Here is a 22,018-nt window from a genome sequence, read left to right on the forward strand (position 1 = left end):
ATCAAAAAAGGAAGGTTTCATATTTTATGTAGCATATAGCATAATATTGATGAACTATTATCGGAAGTCAGAGGTTGTTGATATTTTGGAATAATAAATTATTTTGTTTTCAAAAATAGAGAACTCCTTATACAAACTGTTTAAGAGATGTTGTGGAACCAGGACAGAAAAGAGTATTACCTGGAGGTTTTTGTGAGGTTTTATCTTCATTTAAATAAGTTCCTGAATCCCTACAGAGAATTCTTACCAGCTTTCTGCCTCTCCGTATTTAATCAAGCTCAACTTCATTGACAGCATTAGTATCTTCATGAAATTATCAATCATATCTCATTTCAATCTTTTTTTTTCAAGCTTGCTCATTTATAAAAAATTGGTCTTGGTTGGTACTTGAAGTGTTACTGTATTTTTTAATCGATGAATCACATGACATTACCAGAGAGTGTAGAATGTATATAATCTATACAATGTATAGAATGTATATATATAGAATGTGTGTATAGAATGTATATAAAGTATATAATATTCTATAGAATGTATACTCTATACTCTAATGTATGTATCCTCACTGGACATTACTAGCCGGACTGCTTAACAAGAGCATTATAAATTCAACAATAACAAATCAAGAATTAACTCTCAAATGGATATTTCACAGTCGTGAGATTGTTTGTTAATGCTATATACAGAGTTCAATAGAAAGTCACAGATGAGAAGATCAGTAGTTGTTATAGATGAATACTCGTAGATGCGTCAACAGGATCTCTTTTATTGTCCGTACAATTTTCATGAATTATTGTTCGAAGCACAGTTTCCTTCTTTTCACATTTTCCAGGCATTTGTGAGCATCCTATCCTATTCAAATTGCAAACAATTAAAATTTATAACGAATGGTTTGAATGTGATGAAAATCTTTCCTCAATGGAATTGGTAGGTGGTGGGAAACAGGAACAAAGGTGAAACGTATTTTAAAAATTTTAGGAAAATGGGGAAGGTTTAGAGAACATCTGCGTCGGAGCTGTGGATCATTGGTCTTCAATCCACACTTCACAGTAATATATTATTGAATTATTGCTATTAATTGAAGCTTTTCACTTGACATTCTCAAAAAATGTAATGAGATGGGATACAGTTGAGGTAAGACTAGATTAGATCAGTCGTATTCAAGAAAAGTCGTGAGAAAAAGTCAAGGAGACTTGTGATTGGGAAGGGAAATAATGGGGGAAATGGGGAGAAGTGAATTGGGAATAGTGTAAGGGAAGTGAACACCTTAGAACCCTAATGTAAAGCTGGAGGCTTTGATTTTGCTTCAGTCGACCATGAGACTTATAAAATTCACACTGAGGAATAATAATTATAATTATAATTTAGTATAAGAAAGTGAGTATTGGAAAGTGAATTAGCTTTCAACACATTCACGTGCTTGCATCCACCGAAATTTGATCAGAAGATCTGGTGATTTGGTTCTGGATCAGTTGCGATTGAGTAACAACATACAAGATGAGAAACTCTTAACATGTTGTTACCAGAGCTGTTGTTTTTGTTATTCCAGTGTCTTATACTTTCGAAGAAAGAAGAAAGTGTTGGTGTAATTTTACAGGAGTGTGGTGGAGTGCACTGCGAATATCTGCTGGACTGATCAAGTGTGTATGAGTCATGTAACTATACAACACAAATATACAGATATAGCTTCAAGGTCGGGGCACTTCCCTGATACGAGAGCAACTCACTTATAAGGAGAATCACTTTTGTTTTCATCTCGAGTAACCTACACTGAGAGAAGGTCTCGGTCAGATCAGCTGATTTGTCGTGAGGCCCGCGGCTGTGCCGGTCATTTTGCCTCTCTTTACGACCTTCAAGCACCTTCACGCCAGAGATCTATGCGTTCGTTCTACTATTGTAGCTACTTTCTCCCACCGATTGTTTTAAAGCTCTGGTTTTATTACAGACGTGCATAGTTGCTAGTTGTTAAAAGTAATTGATGACCTAGAACAAAATTTTACATAGATTTGTAGGTTTTCTGAAAAGTAATGAATGTTAAGAAACATAAACATTAAAGCTTGATAAAAATGGAATCTTAAGAAAGTTATGGAATCATGTCCGTGAAATTAACAAAAACAATCTATTCCTTCAACTTTACTCATTTTATTTCTATATTCTATTTTTCTAGTCGTGAAAAGCTACTACCACAGAATACAGCAATTTATAATTATAGCAGTGTTCTCTGATACTACCTAGAGTTGATTGAACTACAACAGATAATGGGTACGACATAGATTCTAACTTTTCAAATAAGTTCCCGGCGGGTCAAAACAAGTACCTTAAGTTGTTCTACTGATATATTTAATGATTTCTATGATATTTACAAATGGACGTGGAGGGGCATACAACTTTGGAGTGAAATGGAGAACTAATTTAGTTAGTAACAAGGAGAATGGCATGATGCGATTGCAATAGTAGTAGCCTTTGTTGCAGGCTCTACACACGCAAATTTGCATTCCTTTCAGAGGATTGAAAACACTCCCCACAACAAGGGCGAGACCATATTAGACGTTTTTTTGTGGCGTTTTCCCAGACGTCAACCTAATCAGCCAATCGGAGAGCATAAAGCATATTATACAGGTAACCTGAGAGGTGAAGGGTGTTAACTCCATTTTTTACGATATTAAGTTAATACTATATATATGGGATCAGAAAAAAATTCTCTATCCAATGGTATATAGTGTTAACTCCTACGTACATTGAAAGTCATTTTAAGAGTTTCAAAAATGTTATTAACTCCAATGTGCTGAGAAGTAAATAATATTAAATTCTCATGATACTGTTTACCTCTGAGGATGGTTGGCCGACCAGTATTATCTCCCAGTTAATATTATCTACCATGACAATCTCAAAGGCATCCAGTGTTTATTGTTCATTGTTTATTGTTTTTGAAAGGATGGGCTCAAGGATCCAAAGGTTCAAAGAACCCCACACGTCAACCGAAGCTTATTGTGTTCCCAAGTAGGATGTTAGTTAGGCAAACCAATACTTATGTCCTTTACAAGAACCAGGAGCTCTAACATGCTATTCATCACCTGGTTGCAATCCTTGTCGCAATCCAGTGTGATATGCTTGGCAGTCTCTTCAGACTGATTAAGCCTCGTGACCTACGTGAGTTCCACTCCTGGCCTTCTTTGTAGGTCCTTCCGCTGAGGAAGGGGCGGCCAAGTTACCTCTAGGGCACCCGGCCATCCTGACTCAGCCACTTGACCCACATTTGTGCCTAGAGTTTCACTCATCTCTGGTCTCTTGGGTTTTTTATTTTTGGGTCAAAGGCCTACCATCTCCCAAGAAGTTTTGTCTAAATGGCCGCAGTTCTTTGAGCAGTGGTGATGTTTGGTCTCTCCACCCACAACTAGTGACCTACGTGAGTTCCACTCTTGGCCTTTTTGTAGGTCATTCCGCTGAAAGAGGGGGCGCCCGGCGCCGGCAACCCTCGACTCAGCCTCTTTTGTGCCTTTTTGGTGACCCACATTTTTGCCTGGAGTTTCACCCATCTCTGGTCTCTTGAGTTTTTCTTTTTGCCCCTCCGAAACTGCCCTGATGGGGCAGATCCCGTGGGTTTGAAGGCAAGGCAACTTCTGGAGTTGCCTTGGGGTCCATTTTAGTCGCCTCATACGACAAACATTGATACTGTGGGTGAATTCCGGTTTTCAACACATTCTTGAGTACGATGATCGACTGGGGGAGCCAGCCCACAGGGGGCATCCAGTGTTAACTCCAGTATGATACTTTCTACCTCTAACATTTGTTTTTATTTTGTGATATTTTTGGAGTTGTTATTGGTAAAAGAACTCTCTTATATGGATTTAATCTGTTCCCAAATTGTAAAATACATTCACTCTTTGTAAATTCAAATTTTTTTCATTATTTCATATGTTTTTTTTGTAAATTATGCTCAAGCTAATAATTCTACAGCACCTTGCTACAGCTGTTAAAATGCAGGATTGAATAATAGTTGAGTCAAATGGTAGTTTTCAGGAAACAGCCCAGAAAGAATTTTTCTCGACTGTTTTATATTGTATTTTGGGCCGCTAAATTCAAATCTGAAATTTTCCTGTACTTCAGCTCGTCAAGACGGTTCAAAATCATGTGTCATAGCTAAAATTTGATAAAAAAAACATTAAATTCCTCTTTGAGTGTATTTTAGCCCATATTCCCATTCACAAAAAAAATAGCCAGTTTCTTGTGAAACACTCCAGATGATGACAATGACATTCCACCAACAGATCTTTCATCAGATTCACAGGACATTTCAACCATGTAGAAAAGTAAATTCACTAAGATAATCTCAAACTTCAGGTGAGAAGTTAGCCAATAAGCCAACAAGGATGATCCTCTTATTGAAAATTCATTCACCAATTGCGATGAAATAATAAAGAAGAAGTCAAAATAAGGGAAAGAGTTCGTAATGGAATTCAGAGGAAATGTAATAAGAGGTAGAAGCTTTAAACAAGTGGTTCACCATACATTAGTAAAAAGGGTGAACTTATGTCAACCAAAACAATCAAACAGCCCTGTAACTGCAGTCTGAAATATTTTCAGAAACTGTCCAATGAAGACCGAAATGAAATACATAGATATTATTGGGATGCAAATAAATCAGTGAAACTGTCAAACGCCAGTTTGTGGCTTCTCTAGTTAAAGTTCTACAAACTGAGCACAGTAGACCCACTGATGGCAGTAAGAGGAGAGATATAACTCTTAAATATTCTTTCGTTGTCAATGATGAAGAGGTCACTGTTTGTAGATAGATATTTCTTGCAAAATATTGATCATTTCACAAACTTCTGCGACGAATGCAATCAAGAAACATCAAACCAGGGGACTTGTCTCTAGTGACCGAACAGGTCATCAAGAGCCTCCCAATAGCAAGGTGCCATAAACTTTGTAAAGGAGCATATTTCCAAGTTACCAGAATATGAGTCCCATTATTCCAAAGAAAAGACCCAAAAAGATTATCTAGGACCCCACCTATCAATTAAAAAGTTATTCTTATACTGTACAAAGAACACTGTTGACAAAAGAATCAAGCGCCATGTAAGGAATGGCTGTATCGAAAAATATTAAATACAAAATTTAATTAGGGGTTTCATTTTCCAAGCACAGACACGTGTGATACTTGTGATAAGTTCCAAAGTGATAGTCATAGCAGAGATCTCGCTATTATAACCAATAATCGTCTTACTGGAACTGAAGTATTTGGAATCTGCAAAGCCAACGCCGGCTTACTGGACATTGTGAACTGCGGCTCTATTGGGAACGGTTTGGGGAAGGAAGACTGCTTAATCATAGTGGCAGGTGCGAATGATGTAGCTGGAGGCAGAGTCGATACTATCTACAAACACCTAGAACATGAGCTTTCAAATCTCAATCATACTAACGTTGTCTTTGTAAGCATTCCTCTGCGACGTGATATACCACTTTCTCACACATACTACAAAAATATTGAAGCGGCTAATACATATATCTCCGAAGTGGCAATTGGATTAAATCACGTTGAATTCTTCGACATAAATGAAATCATGCACAGTAGACATTTTACGAAACACGGATTCCACTTTAACAGTAAAGGAAAACAGATGCTTGTCTCATCACTGATAGAGAGACTTCTCTCAAGATCAACTTCATGGCGGAGGCCGCCAGTAATACACCACTTTGAAGCTCCTAGCAGAATCAATACTACCCCTACATCTCAGTGTGCAGCCACAAATAATTCCACAAATAATTCGACAGATGAAGAAGAGAGGATGAATCGCGACTTGGTTGCTGCTGTTCTCGATAGTGCAGAGTGCCGGGATACGAGAGAGAGTGAATCTTTACAATTGGACACAAACTGTCAGTCATCTGCTGAGCTCATTCATACCGGTGGTGATGATAATGACTCTAGTGTTGTTTTTGTGAATGGGAACAATTTTTTAGAAGCAAGAGAGATGTAACTCATTCAGATTCACATACCAATGATAATAGTCATAACAATAGCAATAATAATGAAAACCATGGTAATAATAGTGTTAATGATATCAATAACGATGATAGTAATAATAATGATAATAATAATGATGAAGGTAAAAGTAATTATAATAATGATGAAAATAATAATAACAATAGTAATAGTAATAATGATAATGATAGCAGTAATAATAATAATAATAATAATAACGGTTATAATAGTGATGGTAATAATAATGATAGTAGTGATTATCATAGGTATGATAATAATGATGATGCCAATAATAATAGTACTAATAATATGCTCAATTCTCAGGATATGATAGAGGTTCATTCAGTGTATTTCACTGGAATACTCAAGGTATCATACAGAATAACAAGCTAGACGAGATTAATTTGTTCATTGCCAGTTTACAAAAAAAGCCTACCATTATTTGTTTAACCGAGCACTGGGTAGGAGAAAACAACCTCTTCCTTCTACATAGATTTCACGAATATAACCTAAGTTCGTACAATTTCAGACAGCAAAAAATAAGAGGAGGGTCGTGTATCCTATCGATAGATAGTCTATCTTGTGAAGCTATACCTGATTTTCAGAATTTTTACATTGAACAGTACTTTGAGTGCTGCGGAGTTAAAATTAACGAGCATTTTAATCTAATTGTAATTTGCATATATAGATCTCCTAACAATTCCAGGCATTCCTTGAACATATTTTTTGAAAGATTGAATAATTTGTTAGAATTCTGTTTCAAAAAGTATCCCAAATACAAAAGACTTCTCTCAGGTGACTTCAATATAGATATAATGAAGGAATCAATAGCACGATCCAGATTCCTAGATTTATTACAATCTTATAACTTGTTCCTGCACTACACAGATGATCCGACTAGACTTACACCGGGCTCTAGAACATGTATCGACAACGTAGCTTCCGATTTTGACCTACGACAGTGTAATAGTACAATCATTGACAATGATTTATCTGATCACACAGCACAACTGGTTGACATTCCAAATAAACTGCTTACTTCTTGCAACCGAAACAGATCAAATACAAATAAAAAAGAGAAACCTTTAAAACAATAAGAATATTTTCGAAAAATAATATTGATCTCTTCAACACCATTCTATCAAGTGAGAGCTGGGAATCGCTTTTTCAATTGAGTGATACTATCTCCGACCCTAATATTTTGTACAATAAGTTTCACACAATGGTAATCCTATATTTTGAACAATCTTTCCCGCGAAAACCTCATACAAAAGAAAGATTACTCAACTGTGATAAGGGATGGATTACATCTGGAATACGTAGATCATGTGCCAGGGCCAGGGAGCTACACATGCAAGGCAGATCACGTGACTGCTCTGAATTCAGAGAATATGTGAAACAGTATAAAAAAATATTGAACAGATGTATTAGACAGGCGAAAATAATATACAACAGCAATAGAATAAAAAATTCCGACAATAAGACAAAAATGGCGTGGAAAATTGTTAAGCAAGAAACAGGCATAAACACTAAAGAATTGAATCTATCTAAAGTATTTGAAAAAACTCCTATAGAAACCACACTGAACTCATTCAACAACTTCTTTGCTAATATTTGCCAAACACTCAATCTAAATATCAACATGCATGCAGCTCTTGATTATTGTAGAAAGCAACCAGAAACAAATAATATTCTCATTTCATTTAATCCAGTCACAGAGCATGAAATAATTAATCTAATGAAAAAAATGAAGGCATCAAAGGCACCTGGATGGGATGAGTTCCCTCCTTTCCTCTTAAAGAAATGTATTGTAAACTTGGCTAAACCCTTAACCTTCCTAGTCAACCAGTCTTTTAGATATGGAGTGTTTCCCGATCTCTTAAAGTACAGCAGTGTGCTACCCTTTCTGAAAAAGGGAGACCCACAGGACTTTGGAAATTTTCGACCCATAGCAATACTATCTGTATTTTCAAAAGTATATGAAATGGCGGTCGCAAGCAGGTTGACTGCTCATCTTGAAAATAATGGATTATTTAATGAGAATCAGTTCGGTTTCCGTAGGAGCAAGGACATTGTAGGTGCAATTTATGAATTTGTCAGGGTTATGTCGCATGCGATTGACAGGTCGCAACATGCTGCTAGCATCTTCTGTGACCTGTCAAAAGCTTTTGATTGTGTGAATCACGAGATATTACTGAAAAAGTTAAGCTATTATGGAATACATGGCACCGCTCTAAAATGGTTCAGCTCATACCTTTATAACAGGCAACAATGTGTGAGAGATAAATTGTCCGCTAAATCTTCTTCATATGCTTTAGTCCCAAATGGAGTCCCTCAAGGATCCGTACTAGGACCTTTGCTTTTCTTAGTATATATTAATGATCTGACAAGTGCTGCACCTGATATAAGATTAATTATGTATGCAGATGACACAACTGCTCTGGCAACAAGCCCCGATCACATCACTCTTGCAAGTAAATTGAAGAGTGCACTGTCAGCAATGTCAAAGTGGTTTGAAGCAAACGGTCTATCGTTAAACTATAATAAAAGCCATCTTATTCAATTTAGCTCTGCTCGTAATCAAACAGCAGTGAACAGAGTACATCTTCCAATAATTGAAGACAGTGTTGAAGTGTCCTCTTCAACAAAATTCCTGGGACTTATAATAGATCAGAGTTTTACTTGGAAGGAGCATATTCAGGTCCTTGCAAAAAAACTAAATCAAGCTTATTTTGTAATTCTCACCCTCTCTCACTCACTAGACAAAAGCACCCTATTGGCCGTCTACTACGCATATGTCTACTCATATCTAAGCTATGGAACCATTTTCTGGGGAAATTCTGTTGATAGCGGTAAAATTTTTATAATCCAGAAAAAAATAATAAGAGTCATTTGTGGATTGAGATCAAGAGATTCTTGCAAAGCATTCTTCAAAAACCTAAACATTCTAACGCTACCATCTATTTATATCTATCAATTGTTGGTTTTTGTTAAACAGAATTTAGATAAATTTCAATTTTGCACAGATAATCACGGGTATAATACACGCAATAGTAGTCTCATTGCTTTTCCAGTACATAGACACACAGCTCTAGAAAAAACTCCATTCTACTCTGGAATACGTTATTTTAAGAATTTATATGCTGCATTTCAAGTAAATCAGTATGACCACCTTTCAATTTAAAAAATAAGTTGGATTCAAAATGGCGGAGAAAATTAATTTTGGGTGTGACGGAAAACCTGTTTTTATCATTCGAAAAGGATCCCCAATCATACGTATCTTCTAATTTCCCTTTTAAGAGAAATCTTCTGCTGCTTCCATACAAACTGGAAGCATGACAAATAATTGAAAACTTGACAAACTGAGAACTTGATGTAATCAAGTCTTGAAGAATTTAAAATTGGTCTATAACCAACCTCGGTTGAGCAAGAATCTATATGCAAAATTTCAAGTTAATCAGTTCAGTAGTTCTGATGTGATAATGCGTCAAACATAATTTCCCTATATTCTACACCTGTATAGGCTACGTTTATAATCCAGTTCTTTCCTTTATTATAGTATAGAAGATGATACATGAATGGATGATCATTGTTATTCTACTAAAATATAGAATATAGTTGAATAGTTTCCCTTTTGGATGGATTTACTGCAATAAGCAAACCAGGGCAACTGAATAACAGTAATGGTATATGCGTTTTTATAAAGAATAATATAGAATTTAACGAAGTCACTGGGGTAAACAAAGAAGCGGATACTCTTACAATAAAATTAAAAATGAATGGTTCAATAATAAATTTGATTGCCGTATATAGGTCTCCTGCCGCTGACATTGATGGTTTCTTATCTGATCTTGATATACAACTGAGAGATATTAACAGAATGGAAAAAATTATCTTGGTGGGCGACTTGAATATAGATCTATTGCAAAACAGTAGAATATCAAATGAATATATAAGTTTGATGCAGATAAACGGTCTCAAGTCATTTATTAACAAGCCAACAAGAGTAATGAATAATACGAAAACCTGTATCGATCATATATTTTATAGAAGTGCAAAAATTAGTGAAGAAAACATTCTAGGAGTAATTCAAAAGACTTCTATAACTGATCACTATTGTACAACTTTTCACATTAGAATAGAAAAACAGGCATCTGAAAAATCGAATAACTCCAATAATTTCATTGAAAAAATAAATTTTGACAAACTCTTAGATTTTTTAAAAAAAGAAACCTGGATAGATGAGATTTCAGAATTGGATAACTCTACTAACTTAGATAATATAGTTGACCGTTTCGTAAATAAGTTGTTATCTTATATAAAATTATCAACTAGTCAAATAGAATTAAAAAGGAGGAATAGACCCCTAAAAGAATGGATAAGCTCAGGCCTGGTAAATTGTATAAGAACAAGAGACAAAAAGCATAATGCCTTGAAAAAACAACCTTTTAATGTCACATTGAAAGAGAGGTATAGAGCCTATAGAAACTTATTAAATAAACTTATTAAATCAGCTAAATTCGAATTCTATAAAAACAAACTGAAATCATGTGAAGGAAACAATAAAAAGGTATGGAACTGCATCCAGGAAATTTTAGACACTAAACGTCATAAGCTCCCCCCTGATATTGATCCTGAATAATTAAATAATTATTTCTCACAGGTGGGAAAGACATATGCAGAAAAACTATTTGAAGAAAATGAAAATTTTCCTCAAGAAACTGGTAATAATTCTAACTTTCGATTTCTGAATTCATTTTTCATACGTCCCACAAATTATGATGAAGTTTAAATCAGATAAATAGTTTAAAAAATAGTGCTGCTCCTGGTTTCGATAATTTAAGTAGCGTTTGTCTTAAAAGAATAGCCCACTTCATAGCTCTACCTCTAACTTTAATCTTCAATAAATGTATGGAAACAGGGCATTTCCCAAGTCATTTTAAAATTGCCAACATAATTCCATTACACAAGTCAGGAGATAAAACAAACCCAACCAATTATCGTCCAATTAGCCTTATAAGTAATATATCCAAAGTTTTTGAAAAAATTATAAAACAACAGGTGTTCCATACTTGAATAAATTCAATTTAATAAACAAATATCAATATGGTTTTCAAGAAAATAAATGCACTGAGGATGCCATGGCTGAACTTGTAAATATAATAACAAATAACTATAAGTCAAATAAAAAACTTTAGCTGTATTCCTGGACCTGGCTAAGGCGTATGACACCATCCCTCATTCAAACCTGCTTGAGAAACTTGAAGGAAATGGCTTTCGTGGTCCAGTATTAAGACTATTGGCTAGTTATTTGGAAAACAGAACACAAGTGATTAATTTGAATGGAAGGGAGAGTAAAATAGCTTTGTCAGGATTTGGCCTACCTCAAGGAACAGTATTATCCCCGATTCTATTTCTAGCTTACATAGACGATTTATTGAGTCTTCCTATTCAGGGGTGTAGGATATTGCCTTACGCGGATGACACTGTATTAGCTTTTACTGGATCCTCGTGGGACAGTGTTATATCTCTTGCTAACAGTGGACTTTGCAGGGTGAGGTCTTGGCTTGTGAAGAATGTTTTGTCATTGAATTATAGAAAAAGTGTTTATATGACATTTTCTCCGAACTCGAGTACACAGCCAACTGACAAAATAGATAATGTAAATGCAGTTAGAGTACATAAAAGGACTTGCTTGAATGACCCCAACAATGATGATATGAGTTGTTCATGTCCTGTGTTAGAGAGGGTAACTGAAACAAAGTATTTAGGTGTCACTTTGGACCCAAATCTAAGATGGAATAAGCATATAGATAAGATGTGTAGCAGGATGAAATTCATGATTCATAAATTCTATAAACTGAGCTTACTAAAAGAGAAATCTTTAAGTAAAATGGTCTATCTTGCATACGCCCAATCAGTTTTTCAGTATGGAATTAGGGTCTGGGGTGGTGCTTTTAATGCTCATTTCAATAAACTAAATATTATTCAAAAGAGTATACTCAAGGCAGCACTAGGAGTGCATAGAAGGTACCCTAGCCAGCAACTTTTTATGGAGTTCGGAGTTCTGTCAGTTAGGCAACTGTATATCAGAAATCTTGTTGAATATATCAGCAACCATATACATCTTTTTACACCTCATTCAACTAATTATAGTTTTAGATCAGTAAATAGATGCTTTGTTCCTCGAACAGATCTAACTATATGCAGAAGACAATTCAACTATACAACAAAAAAGCTTATTAATTTTATGCCAGAACATTTCATTGCAGGAAAACCTACAAAAGCACTTAAATTAAAAATGAAAGCTGGATAAAGACAGAAGATATCATACCTAAAATATTTTAATTTGATGTACATATACTGTCTTCCTCAGTTCCTCTGAATTTATTATTAGTAGGGCTATACTCCCAGATTAATTTTTCTCTCTCTGAGTTTAAGTTTTATTTTTTGTGTCATGTGTACTGTATTGTATTGTTTTTCCCTTTTTGCTTATAAAAGGAATTGCATATATGCTACAAATGAATTACATTATGTTACTAAATGTTACTATAATTACATATGTACAGTGAATTGTAGATTAATAATTACATGAATCATCTCTTTTTCTTTTGAGTTTTTAAATTATTATGAATCATTCTAGTTTTTCTACTCTCTTAGTATTTCACTCTTAGTACTTCTTCTTTTCGGATTGAAATTTTATTATTTTTTTTTCTAGTTTTTCATACATTCCATATGTTTCTTTTTTCTTTATTATATTTTTCCTATTTTCGACTGAATCTCAAACCACTAATTATAGCCGACTGATTACTCGTTGCCATCGCTCAAACTACTTAGTTTTGCTGGTAACGCCAATGATAATATTATAATCGATGTTTAAATGAAAAATATTTTAATTTTAAGTTTTTGTAATGTATTGTATATATGAAAATTTTTATATTTTTCACATTTGTAAAGTTGTGTTTAATGATTTTGGCAATAAATATTTCTTTCTTTCTTTCTTTCTTTCATTCAGAGGGAGTTTTGACAACCCACAAAACTCATTTTTCATTTGAAGATATAACGAAAAGGTGCATATGACCTTATTTTTTTGCTCAGCTTGCCAAAATACCCCTCATTCCAATATTAAAATTTTCGACTGACTGTACAGTGAGTCAGTCATTCTATCTGGGCTCGAATAATTTTGAAATTTTAATTGAATAGAAATGGAAGAATATAATTTCTTTATGTAAATAACAACACCTTCATTCAAAGACATATTAACTGCATGCGTTTTCATATTGCCGATACAGCATTGATGAAACTGTAGACGTTTATTTAGCACTTTGTCTCAAAAATTGTTCTAGCTCAAAAATTAATAATCCATGCCACGTGTAGGCCTCAACATTGCATCAGGAAAACGAAGTTTCAAAACTATGTTTTTCAGGTAGGAAGACATATAGAAACAGATGTTCCTTTGTTAATTCCGACCGATTTGGTGATTCACAACCCTACTCTCTCTTATTGTATAGATTTTTATCTTATTATCACAATGAAACTCACAAAGTAGGTTGAAAATACACTTATTCATGATTCTATCATTTTAAAGTAATAAAAAAAACTACTTATTTCCATGGAAAAAAATGACATAAGTGGACTTGAGTCATTTTACCAAATGATTCTCTACACCATCCAAACAGCAAGCTATTCACATTCTCAAACTAACTGCAGTAAAGTGTTTATACCCAAGCAAAAATTCCCAAAATTCATCTGAAATGCCTGACTTAAGATGTTATAATGGTATTGGTAACGGAAGTAGGGCAGAAGTGGTTTTACCAAAGTGTAGACCTCACAACATCTGGATGTGAAATTATCTCATTTCTTAAAAAGTGGACTTGAGTGCTTGTGTCAAATGATCAAGGAGTTTTTTCCTGTTCCATGTAATAAATAATATACTTTAGAATGAACTAATATTGTTGTTTTGTGGATTTGGAAAGGTGATAACTCCATTTCTTAAGTTGATGCAGAGGGAGAAAAAATATCAGAGGTAAATAGTGTTAAGTCCTCCACATGCCAAACCGTCCAGGTTTCATGAAATATTGTGAGATGATAGAAATCTTGAGAAAGGAAGCTATGTTGGGTCCAAGTTTCACGTTTCTAGCCCAAATGGTGTTTTCTTACATTGTTTTTAAGTCGATTTTATTTTTGTTTCTGCTCTCCTGAAAAATCAATGAAATGGAGTTAACATCCTTGACCTCTCAGGTACATTCAATCATCCTGCCCTGTCGACTTCGAAAACGCTGTCTGAAAAAACATCTATATGGTCTCGCCCTTTATTTTCATTGTCAGTGTTCAGACAGTTTGTCACCTTCGCTCACATGTACCCTATTCCTCTATATCCATAGGTTATAACGATAATTAGTATAGCAAGTTTTCATAATGCAATGTTTCAAAAGGTAGTGAAACCTCACTGTCGAGCACGCCATTTCCCAAGTATTTCCCATGAAAGCCAATCCGCGCTTGCTTTAAAATCTTTCATCCAAAACTTGTTTTCTTCCGATAAATCTATTATGTGTTGGATACAGCATTTCAGGAGTGTAAAAGTATCGTTCAACCAAGAAATAATGAACAAGAACTCCGGAAACTGTCGAAAAAGTAACACAGTTACATTATCCTCGGCGGTTCGTGAACATGACTTACAGTAACCTCAATGACTTTGTAACAATAAATTATCTTTATAATATACAGAGTGTCCCACCAAGGTTGTAACAGTCGTTGACCATAGATTCTTCACAACATTTCTGACAATAAATGTTCCGTAAACTTTTTCCTTATCGACCTTAGTTTTCGAGATATATAGAGTTTTCGATATTTTCAAAATATGCCTATTTCCGGTAATTAAATACTCAATAACTCGAAAACTACTGGTTGAATTTCAATTTCAATGATATTGTTGAGAGGAGAAAAACATTCCAAACTAGGTTAATTTGATTTTATATGTTGTTAGATATTTAGTAATTTTTTTATTAGAGCTTGAGCTTGAAAAAAATGCTAATGCTATTCTTCAAATTCAAAGTCAAATTTCAAACAGATTTTTCTCCGGGTAATTATAGTGGTTTAATTTTTCAAAAAATTCTCCATTCCATAAGCTTTTGGATGAGTAGTCCTTCATCTTCCCTGCAAGAATAAATGGTTGAGTTTATATGGACTTTCTGGTCAATGAGCTTCACGAATTGATAGAAGACATGCCTCTCAATTTGAGGCCGAATATGTAGCTCCAAAAGATGGCTGCCTCCCTCATTCCCTCATTATGCTAGAAATGTCCGTGGATGGCTTGATAACAATTATGCTGGGTGGTGGATTGGCCGAGGTGGACCCGTAAGTTGGCCACCACGCTCACCTGATCTTACTCCAATAGACTTCTACTTTCAAGGGGTTGTGAAATGTAAAATTTACAGAGAACCTGTAGAGACCAGGGAGGAACTGATTCTCAGAATTCAATTGACGTTTAAAGTAATGAAGACACGGCCCAACGAAGTGAGACAGCAACTCGAAGCTTGATGAAACGAAGCAGAAGTTGCATAAACAGAAATGGTGGCTATTTTGAATTCCTGAAAGCAGTGAGCATGATATGTAACTTGATTACCATCTGAATGATTGCATCAGTTTTTTTTTCAGTTATTCATCTACTTTGAATTATTATTATATGAATATATTTTTTGGATCTTTTAGAATTTTATGATTAATATTAATTTCATATATAGGATTTAGGCTATGTGATACAGAAAATAATGCAATAATCAGGTGATTTCACCCTTTTAGGATCGCCACTTGATGCATGCTGTTTGTGAATTTCCTCATTTTGAAGGTGTTCATTCCAGATATTAGCAGTTTTGAAGACTTTTTCATGGAACTTACCTTTTTTAATTCATACTCATCCGGAAGCTTATGAAATGGAGAGGTTTTTGAAATATTGAAACCACTATAATTACCCGGAGGAAAATCGAGAAAAATCTGTTTGAAATATGACTTAGAATTTTAAGAATAGCATCTTTTCAAGTTCAAGCCCTAATAAAGAACTACAAAATATCTAAAAACAGATAAAATTACATTAATCTTTTTTGAAATGTCTCTTCTTTCCAACAATACTCTTGAAATTGAAATTTGACCAGTAGTTTTCGATATATCGAGTATTTAATGACCGGAAGTACGCATATTCTGGAAATATCGAAAAATCTATTTATCTCGAATTCTAAGGTCGATAGGAAAAAAGTTTAACAAACATTTTTTGTCAGAAATGTCGAGTAGAATCCACGAAAAAACAGAAATGTGAAAAATGAGTTTTTTTAGGTCAACGGCTGTTACAATACAACCTTGATGGGACATCCTGTATATTATCTCATCTCATTCAAATGCAAGTACACAAAATTGGGATGCTTTCCAGAGTTGGCTCCATGAAGGTCTTCCTAGGGGAGTATTCCAAATTCCTGTTTTTTGTTGGACTGTAGTTGACTGTTTAACTATCGACTATTTAACTCCAGCCAAACTCATGAACAATATTTATGACATAACATACATTTTGTTTAATATGATGCAAAGAATGGACAAAACTCTTGATAATTGACTTAATCTGAGTTCCAACGTCCTAGTGCGACAAAAAAACGTTGTATTTTCAATTAAAAAAGAATTAGAGCAATATTCAAAGTAGTTCAGTATTAATGGCCTCTCAAATGAGTGAATTTTTCCTTAGCACTCTTCGAAATAAAATTGTCTATAGATTTGCGGGGTGCTAATGAACTATGAGAATTTTTTATGAGAAAGTTGTATTTCCAAGACCAACTGATTTTCTGGTATCAAGAATGTTCATGAAAAGTGTTCAAAAAAATGAAAATCTATAAAGAGAATTACAGTAAAGAATGTGAAACTTTTTGAAGCAGATAAACTTTGATTTGTGGTGAAAATTTGTTATGAACTAGTTCGTTTTGATAAAGTTCGATTAGCCTTATTCCATTGGAATCAATTTGGAATTATAGTTTCAAGTTTCGACTATTTTTTAATTGTTATGGATCATTAATACAATCAAAATTCAGGAATGAAAGCCAATTGTATAATAACTATTGGTATTTGCGAATTATGAAATTATAAATTGTATCTTCATGTTATTGACCGAGCGAAGTGAGTTCTAAGATTCAAGTCGACGGTTTGGCATTTCTTTTAATGTTTGAATGTTTATATGTTACGCATTTACGGCGAAACGCGGTAATAGATTTTCATGGAATTTGTCAGGTATGATCCTTTTTAAATTGCGCGTCGACGTGATATACAAGGTTTTTGGGAATTTTACATTTCAAGGATAATATATAAAAGGAAAAAGGAGCCTTCTTCATTAGCCAATATTGGAGTAAAAATCAGACTATAGAATTATTCATCATAAATCAGCTGTCGAGTTGATTATGAATTGCATGCCATGACGCATGCAATTCAATATCTCTATGTAACTTGGTGAAAATTAGCTGCTGTGTAGACTATAAATTGCATGCCTCAATGAATACAATTTTTATGCACTATTGAACCAACTATTTATTGCGTGAAATTACGCATGCAATTAATAACTAAAATAACATAGTAGGCTACTGTATTGTCTCTCGAACTTTCTTTGCTTTGAACTCAGGCTGTCCTGTTGCCAGTATGTATTGAAGGAGATTAGCTTTTGATGTTAGCATTTTTGATACACCAACCCCAACAGCCATTAGCCGTTTTCACACCGATATCTCTTCGACACGACATACAGACAGGATTTACTCTGATGGACTAAGAAGAGGCTGCGGTTTATAACTGCGCGAGGTCTACTGTTCACAGAACTACTAGTTGACCGAGCGAAGTGAGGTCTAACATATACAAGGTTTTTGGAAATTTTGCATTTCAAGGATAATATAAAAGGAAAAAGGAGCCTCCTTCATACGCCAATATTAGAGTAAAAATCAGACTATAGAATTATTCATCATAAAACAGCTGACAAGTGATTACACAGATGTATGGAGAAGCCAGTCTATTGCTGTATTTCCATAAGGTCTATAGTTTCAGGTACTTGTGGATGAGAATACTACGTGAGGTCTACTGTTCACAGAACTACTAGTAGTTCGAATTTGACAAATTATTGATAATTGAATTGATTTCTCTTATGCCATAATCAATTGGCAACTTTGGCCAAAGATGATCTTGCAGCCCAATATGCAAATTTCTATTCACATTATTGATTTTCCCCTAACTTCTTCAACGACTTACTGCTCAGGACCATTTCTTTTCATTTGAGGTAGTGTAAAATATCATTGACATCGATAATATTATAATATTTCCATTTTTATTCTTAAAGTGATTCTCAGTAGAAACTGTTCTGAACCGTGTTTCTTTGTAGCAACACGGAAAATCAAATCCAATCTGTTAAACAAGTATATTGCAATGAGCCCCAGAGAGCAACTTTGGCTTCAGTTCAACAGCAAAATCCCAAGCTTTAATTACTAAATAGCGGAGGTTTATCTTCTAGACTCCGAAACTCGAAATGAGTATTTAATGAGAAATCTCGGCCATGGCCAATTAAATCGCATCCCGTTTTTCATCGGCTATTTATGTTCATTACCTCTCCATTCCTTCCCTCATCCATATCGAGAAATGTATACAAATATTCAAGTATTTATCTTGAATACGAATATTTCCATCGAATAATAATATAAAATTCTCTCTGCTTCCACAGAGCTCTGATGAGAAACGACTGTTTCCAAATATATAATATATTATACATTTCTGAGCTTATTCTTTATTGCTCTCTCACAATTTCCTTACATATCGTCTTGTTCATTACTGTTTCAACGTTGATGGAACGTAAATCTTTGATTCCGATAGTAATTTCAGATTAGAAGGGTCTTGTGAGGGGTTGGAGTTCTGATCGTTATCCAATTAAACAAGTCATCAATACAAACAAGAAACAATCCTATACCGACTCGGAGAAATTTTCTTCAATTAGTAAAATATTTTAATAATTTAATGTGATTACTAATTATATAATTGACTTTTATGTATATTTATAAATAAATAAATATATATATATATATATATATATATATTATATATATATATATATATAGATAGATAGATAGATAGATAGATAGATGAATGTATATTATTTAGATCTATTGCCAGACAGTACTTTGCTGCATATCAATAAAACTAATATTAAGTACTGAAGTAAGAGACGGTACATGGAGGGGAAATAGATGTAGCATCATAACAATAATGTTCGTAAATTGATTTTGCTTATGGTTCGGACCTGAACAACTTCATGTGTGTATTTCATACGTGAGGAATACAATGTCTGTTCGTTTTACTAATAATTATCAATCCACAGCTCAATTCACTCGATTTTCCGTTTTTCAGAGTCCACCAAAATACGAGTTTGGCTATGAGGTTCGTGACGACAGAGGTGGTCAGCAGGGTCACCTCGAAGCCAGAGATGGAGTCTACGCACTTGGAAAGTACTACGTCAAACTTCCTGATGGCAGTGACCAAAAAGTAAGTACATTGATTATTTATTCATACATCAATTTATTGATGCAATCATAAATCATATAGTTATGACTGTGAAAGAGCAACAAGCTCTCCCAAGTTTCATAAACAGTAAAATATCCAGAACATAGGTTACATTCAATTTTCAACAGTAGTAGTTTCAAGCATGTTTTGCCTGAGAGAGACTTCACACAACTTATTGAAAAGGATTCCAGATTCAATAGGAATTGGTTGACCCAGCATTCAAAGATATATCTAATGTCTAATCACTCAGATGAGTATTCATAACAATTTTGGTCTTGGTACTTAAATACAAAGGATGAGAACTTGAACTTCACCAACTGACAGTTATGATCATTCAGCTTTATCATTATAATTAATTAGCGAAGCTGCGAGGAAAGTACTACTGGTTGTTTGGAAGCTACTCGTCCATTCATTTATCACCATTACTGTTGTGTAATAGCTATGCATACCTGTCCATGAATGCCTGAATAAACATATGGAGTTTAGTAATGAATATTAAACAGTAGCACAATTAGGGCAAAACCTCATTTTATTTTTATCATGGTTCCAATTGATTTTTTTCTCTTGAAATGTGATGAAAGCTTTTTGTTTGAATTCGTATTAAAAAATTGATTAATCTGACAAATAATACAGAATACATTTTTTTTAAACTCGAAACTGTTTGTGAATAAAGTTATCATTTCTACAAAACCTGGACTATGAATCCTAAATATAGGTTTCAAGGCAAATGCCTGTTGTTTTCACCTGCATTGTATATTTATATGAATACACTAGCAGGGCACCCGTGCTTCGCTACGGGAATTAAAAGATAAAATTATTTTTGTGAAAAATTTGTAATCTGAATCCTACCAAAATTGTTATAATCGTTTTTGTGATTAGGCCACAACTTGGCATGAAAATTATTGAGTCAAATCATTCAAATAATTAATTGATGTATTGGAAGTGCTCTGTAGAAGAGTATCTAATTGCAGCGGATTTTGTAGGATATGGGGCGGGGCTTAAGAGTCGCCCTCGACTTTATTCATTGGCAATTAATATTTCCCGTTGACAGTTATCAAATATTAGCAGTGATCATGTTATTTTTGCTTTGGCAATTGAAGATTAAATTCCACATAAGGTTGATTCGGAATTTGATGACTCTGGTATTCATGGATCTCTTGCTTATTCTGGAATTTTTGGCATAGCTTGTCGCTTACTTTTCGTTTCACTCACCCAAATGTGTAAAAGTAGCCAATCCACTGATTCTTTCTTCCATGGGAGTCCATTCGTACATAAGAGTCCATTCATAATAGTATAACATTTATTGTGGCTGATTTCACATTTCCTGAGCTCTACAATCATGAATATTAAAGTGGGATCATTTTAATTTGAATTTGCATAAATCTGAATAGAGTTTATTCAATCGCTTTGATTTTGATGGTAGTCAATACCATTATATGATTTCTTTCTTTGATCTCAGCTTGAAACCAAAAGCTTAGGGATGAAAATTTGGATATAAACTAACATGTAACTCAATTCAATTTCTATCTAAATTGAAAACTTTAGATTTCACTTGTGATCTATCAATATCAATAGGTTTGTCCTGTGTCTTAATAACATCATGATATGAAATAGGAGCAGCTGATGGAATATTATGTTTTTTCGATTTAGTTTTCAGCTGATTTTGAAACATGGAAATATCAGGCCCAGTAGCACGAAAAGCATGTTCAATTTCAATCAGGATTAAATTTCATGAGAATTAATCAGAGCAGAGTTTTTTTTTTAATAGAAGGCTTCTCTTATTGGTTCTCTTGGTATTTAGTCCAGATTATGAATGAACAGACAGTGCAACTGTCTCTCTCAAAGTCTTCGCTGCGTACAAACATAGAGCAACAGAGGAACAAATACAACAGAAGCTGAAGGAATTAGTCGCATTTCTATCACCTCACAATGAACAGTACATTCAACTACCATATGCTTGGAGAGATCGATTTTAAATTTCTTGTGCTATCATCCGGTCACTTTCTGAACCTATTCTTGTTCCATGAATACTGCAATGTTTTAAAATAGGGTCGCCAAATTTGGTAACTCAACTACAGATATTATAATCTTTTTTATTCGCTCACACTTTCTTACGTTTTCAACAGACTATGGGAAACTTTTTTCTGATCAGCTGCTACTTCAGGGACCAATAATCTTTTCTCTTCGTAGTTCAACGAATTATCCCAGAGTTGAGACCTGTTCCAAAATAATGTTTTTTGTTGCAAGCACAATATATTCCTGATTCAATCAAAATCGTTAGAGCCGTTTTCAAGATCCTTCCGACATAGATATCCTCAAACACACATATTCAAACAAATTGCTTTCTTGGTATAATTATTAACTTCAATGATTATGATTTCATTAAATGAGAGCTTATTTCACATAATAATAACAGCTGGCATCAAAAGCAGAAATGTCAAACATGATTGAAATTGAAACAATAGCGATCAT

At 34.2% G+C, this 22,018-nt stretch overlaps 1 protein-coding gene across 1 annotated transcript in view; it reads left to right on the forward strand.

Moving 5' to 3' along the window:
* LOC111047286 overlaps nt 1–22,018 on the forward strand; it is a 53,431-nt gene that overhangs the window by 25,576 nt on the left and 5,837 nt on the right. The window contains exon 3 of the mRNA XM_022333008.2: nt 19,394–19,528. Within this exon, the coding sequence (XP_022188700.2) occupies nt 19,394–19,528 (135 nt within the window). The remainder of the gene's footprint in view (nt 1–19,393; nt 19,529–22,018) is intronic.

This window comes from Nilaparvata lugens, chromosome 3 (assembly GCF_014356525.2).
Source record: "Nilaparvata lugens isolate BPH chromosome 3, ASM1435652v1, whole genome shotgun sequence".
Lineage (NCBI taxonomy): Eukaryota > Metazoa > Arthropoda > Insecta > Hemiptera > Delphacidae > Nilaparvata > Nilaparvata lugens.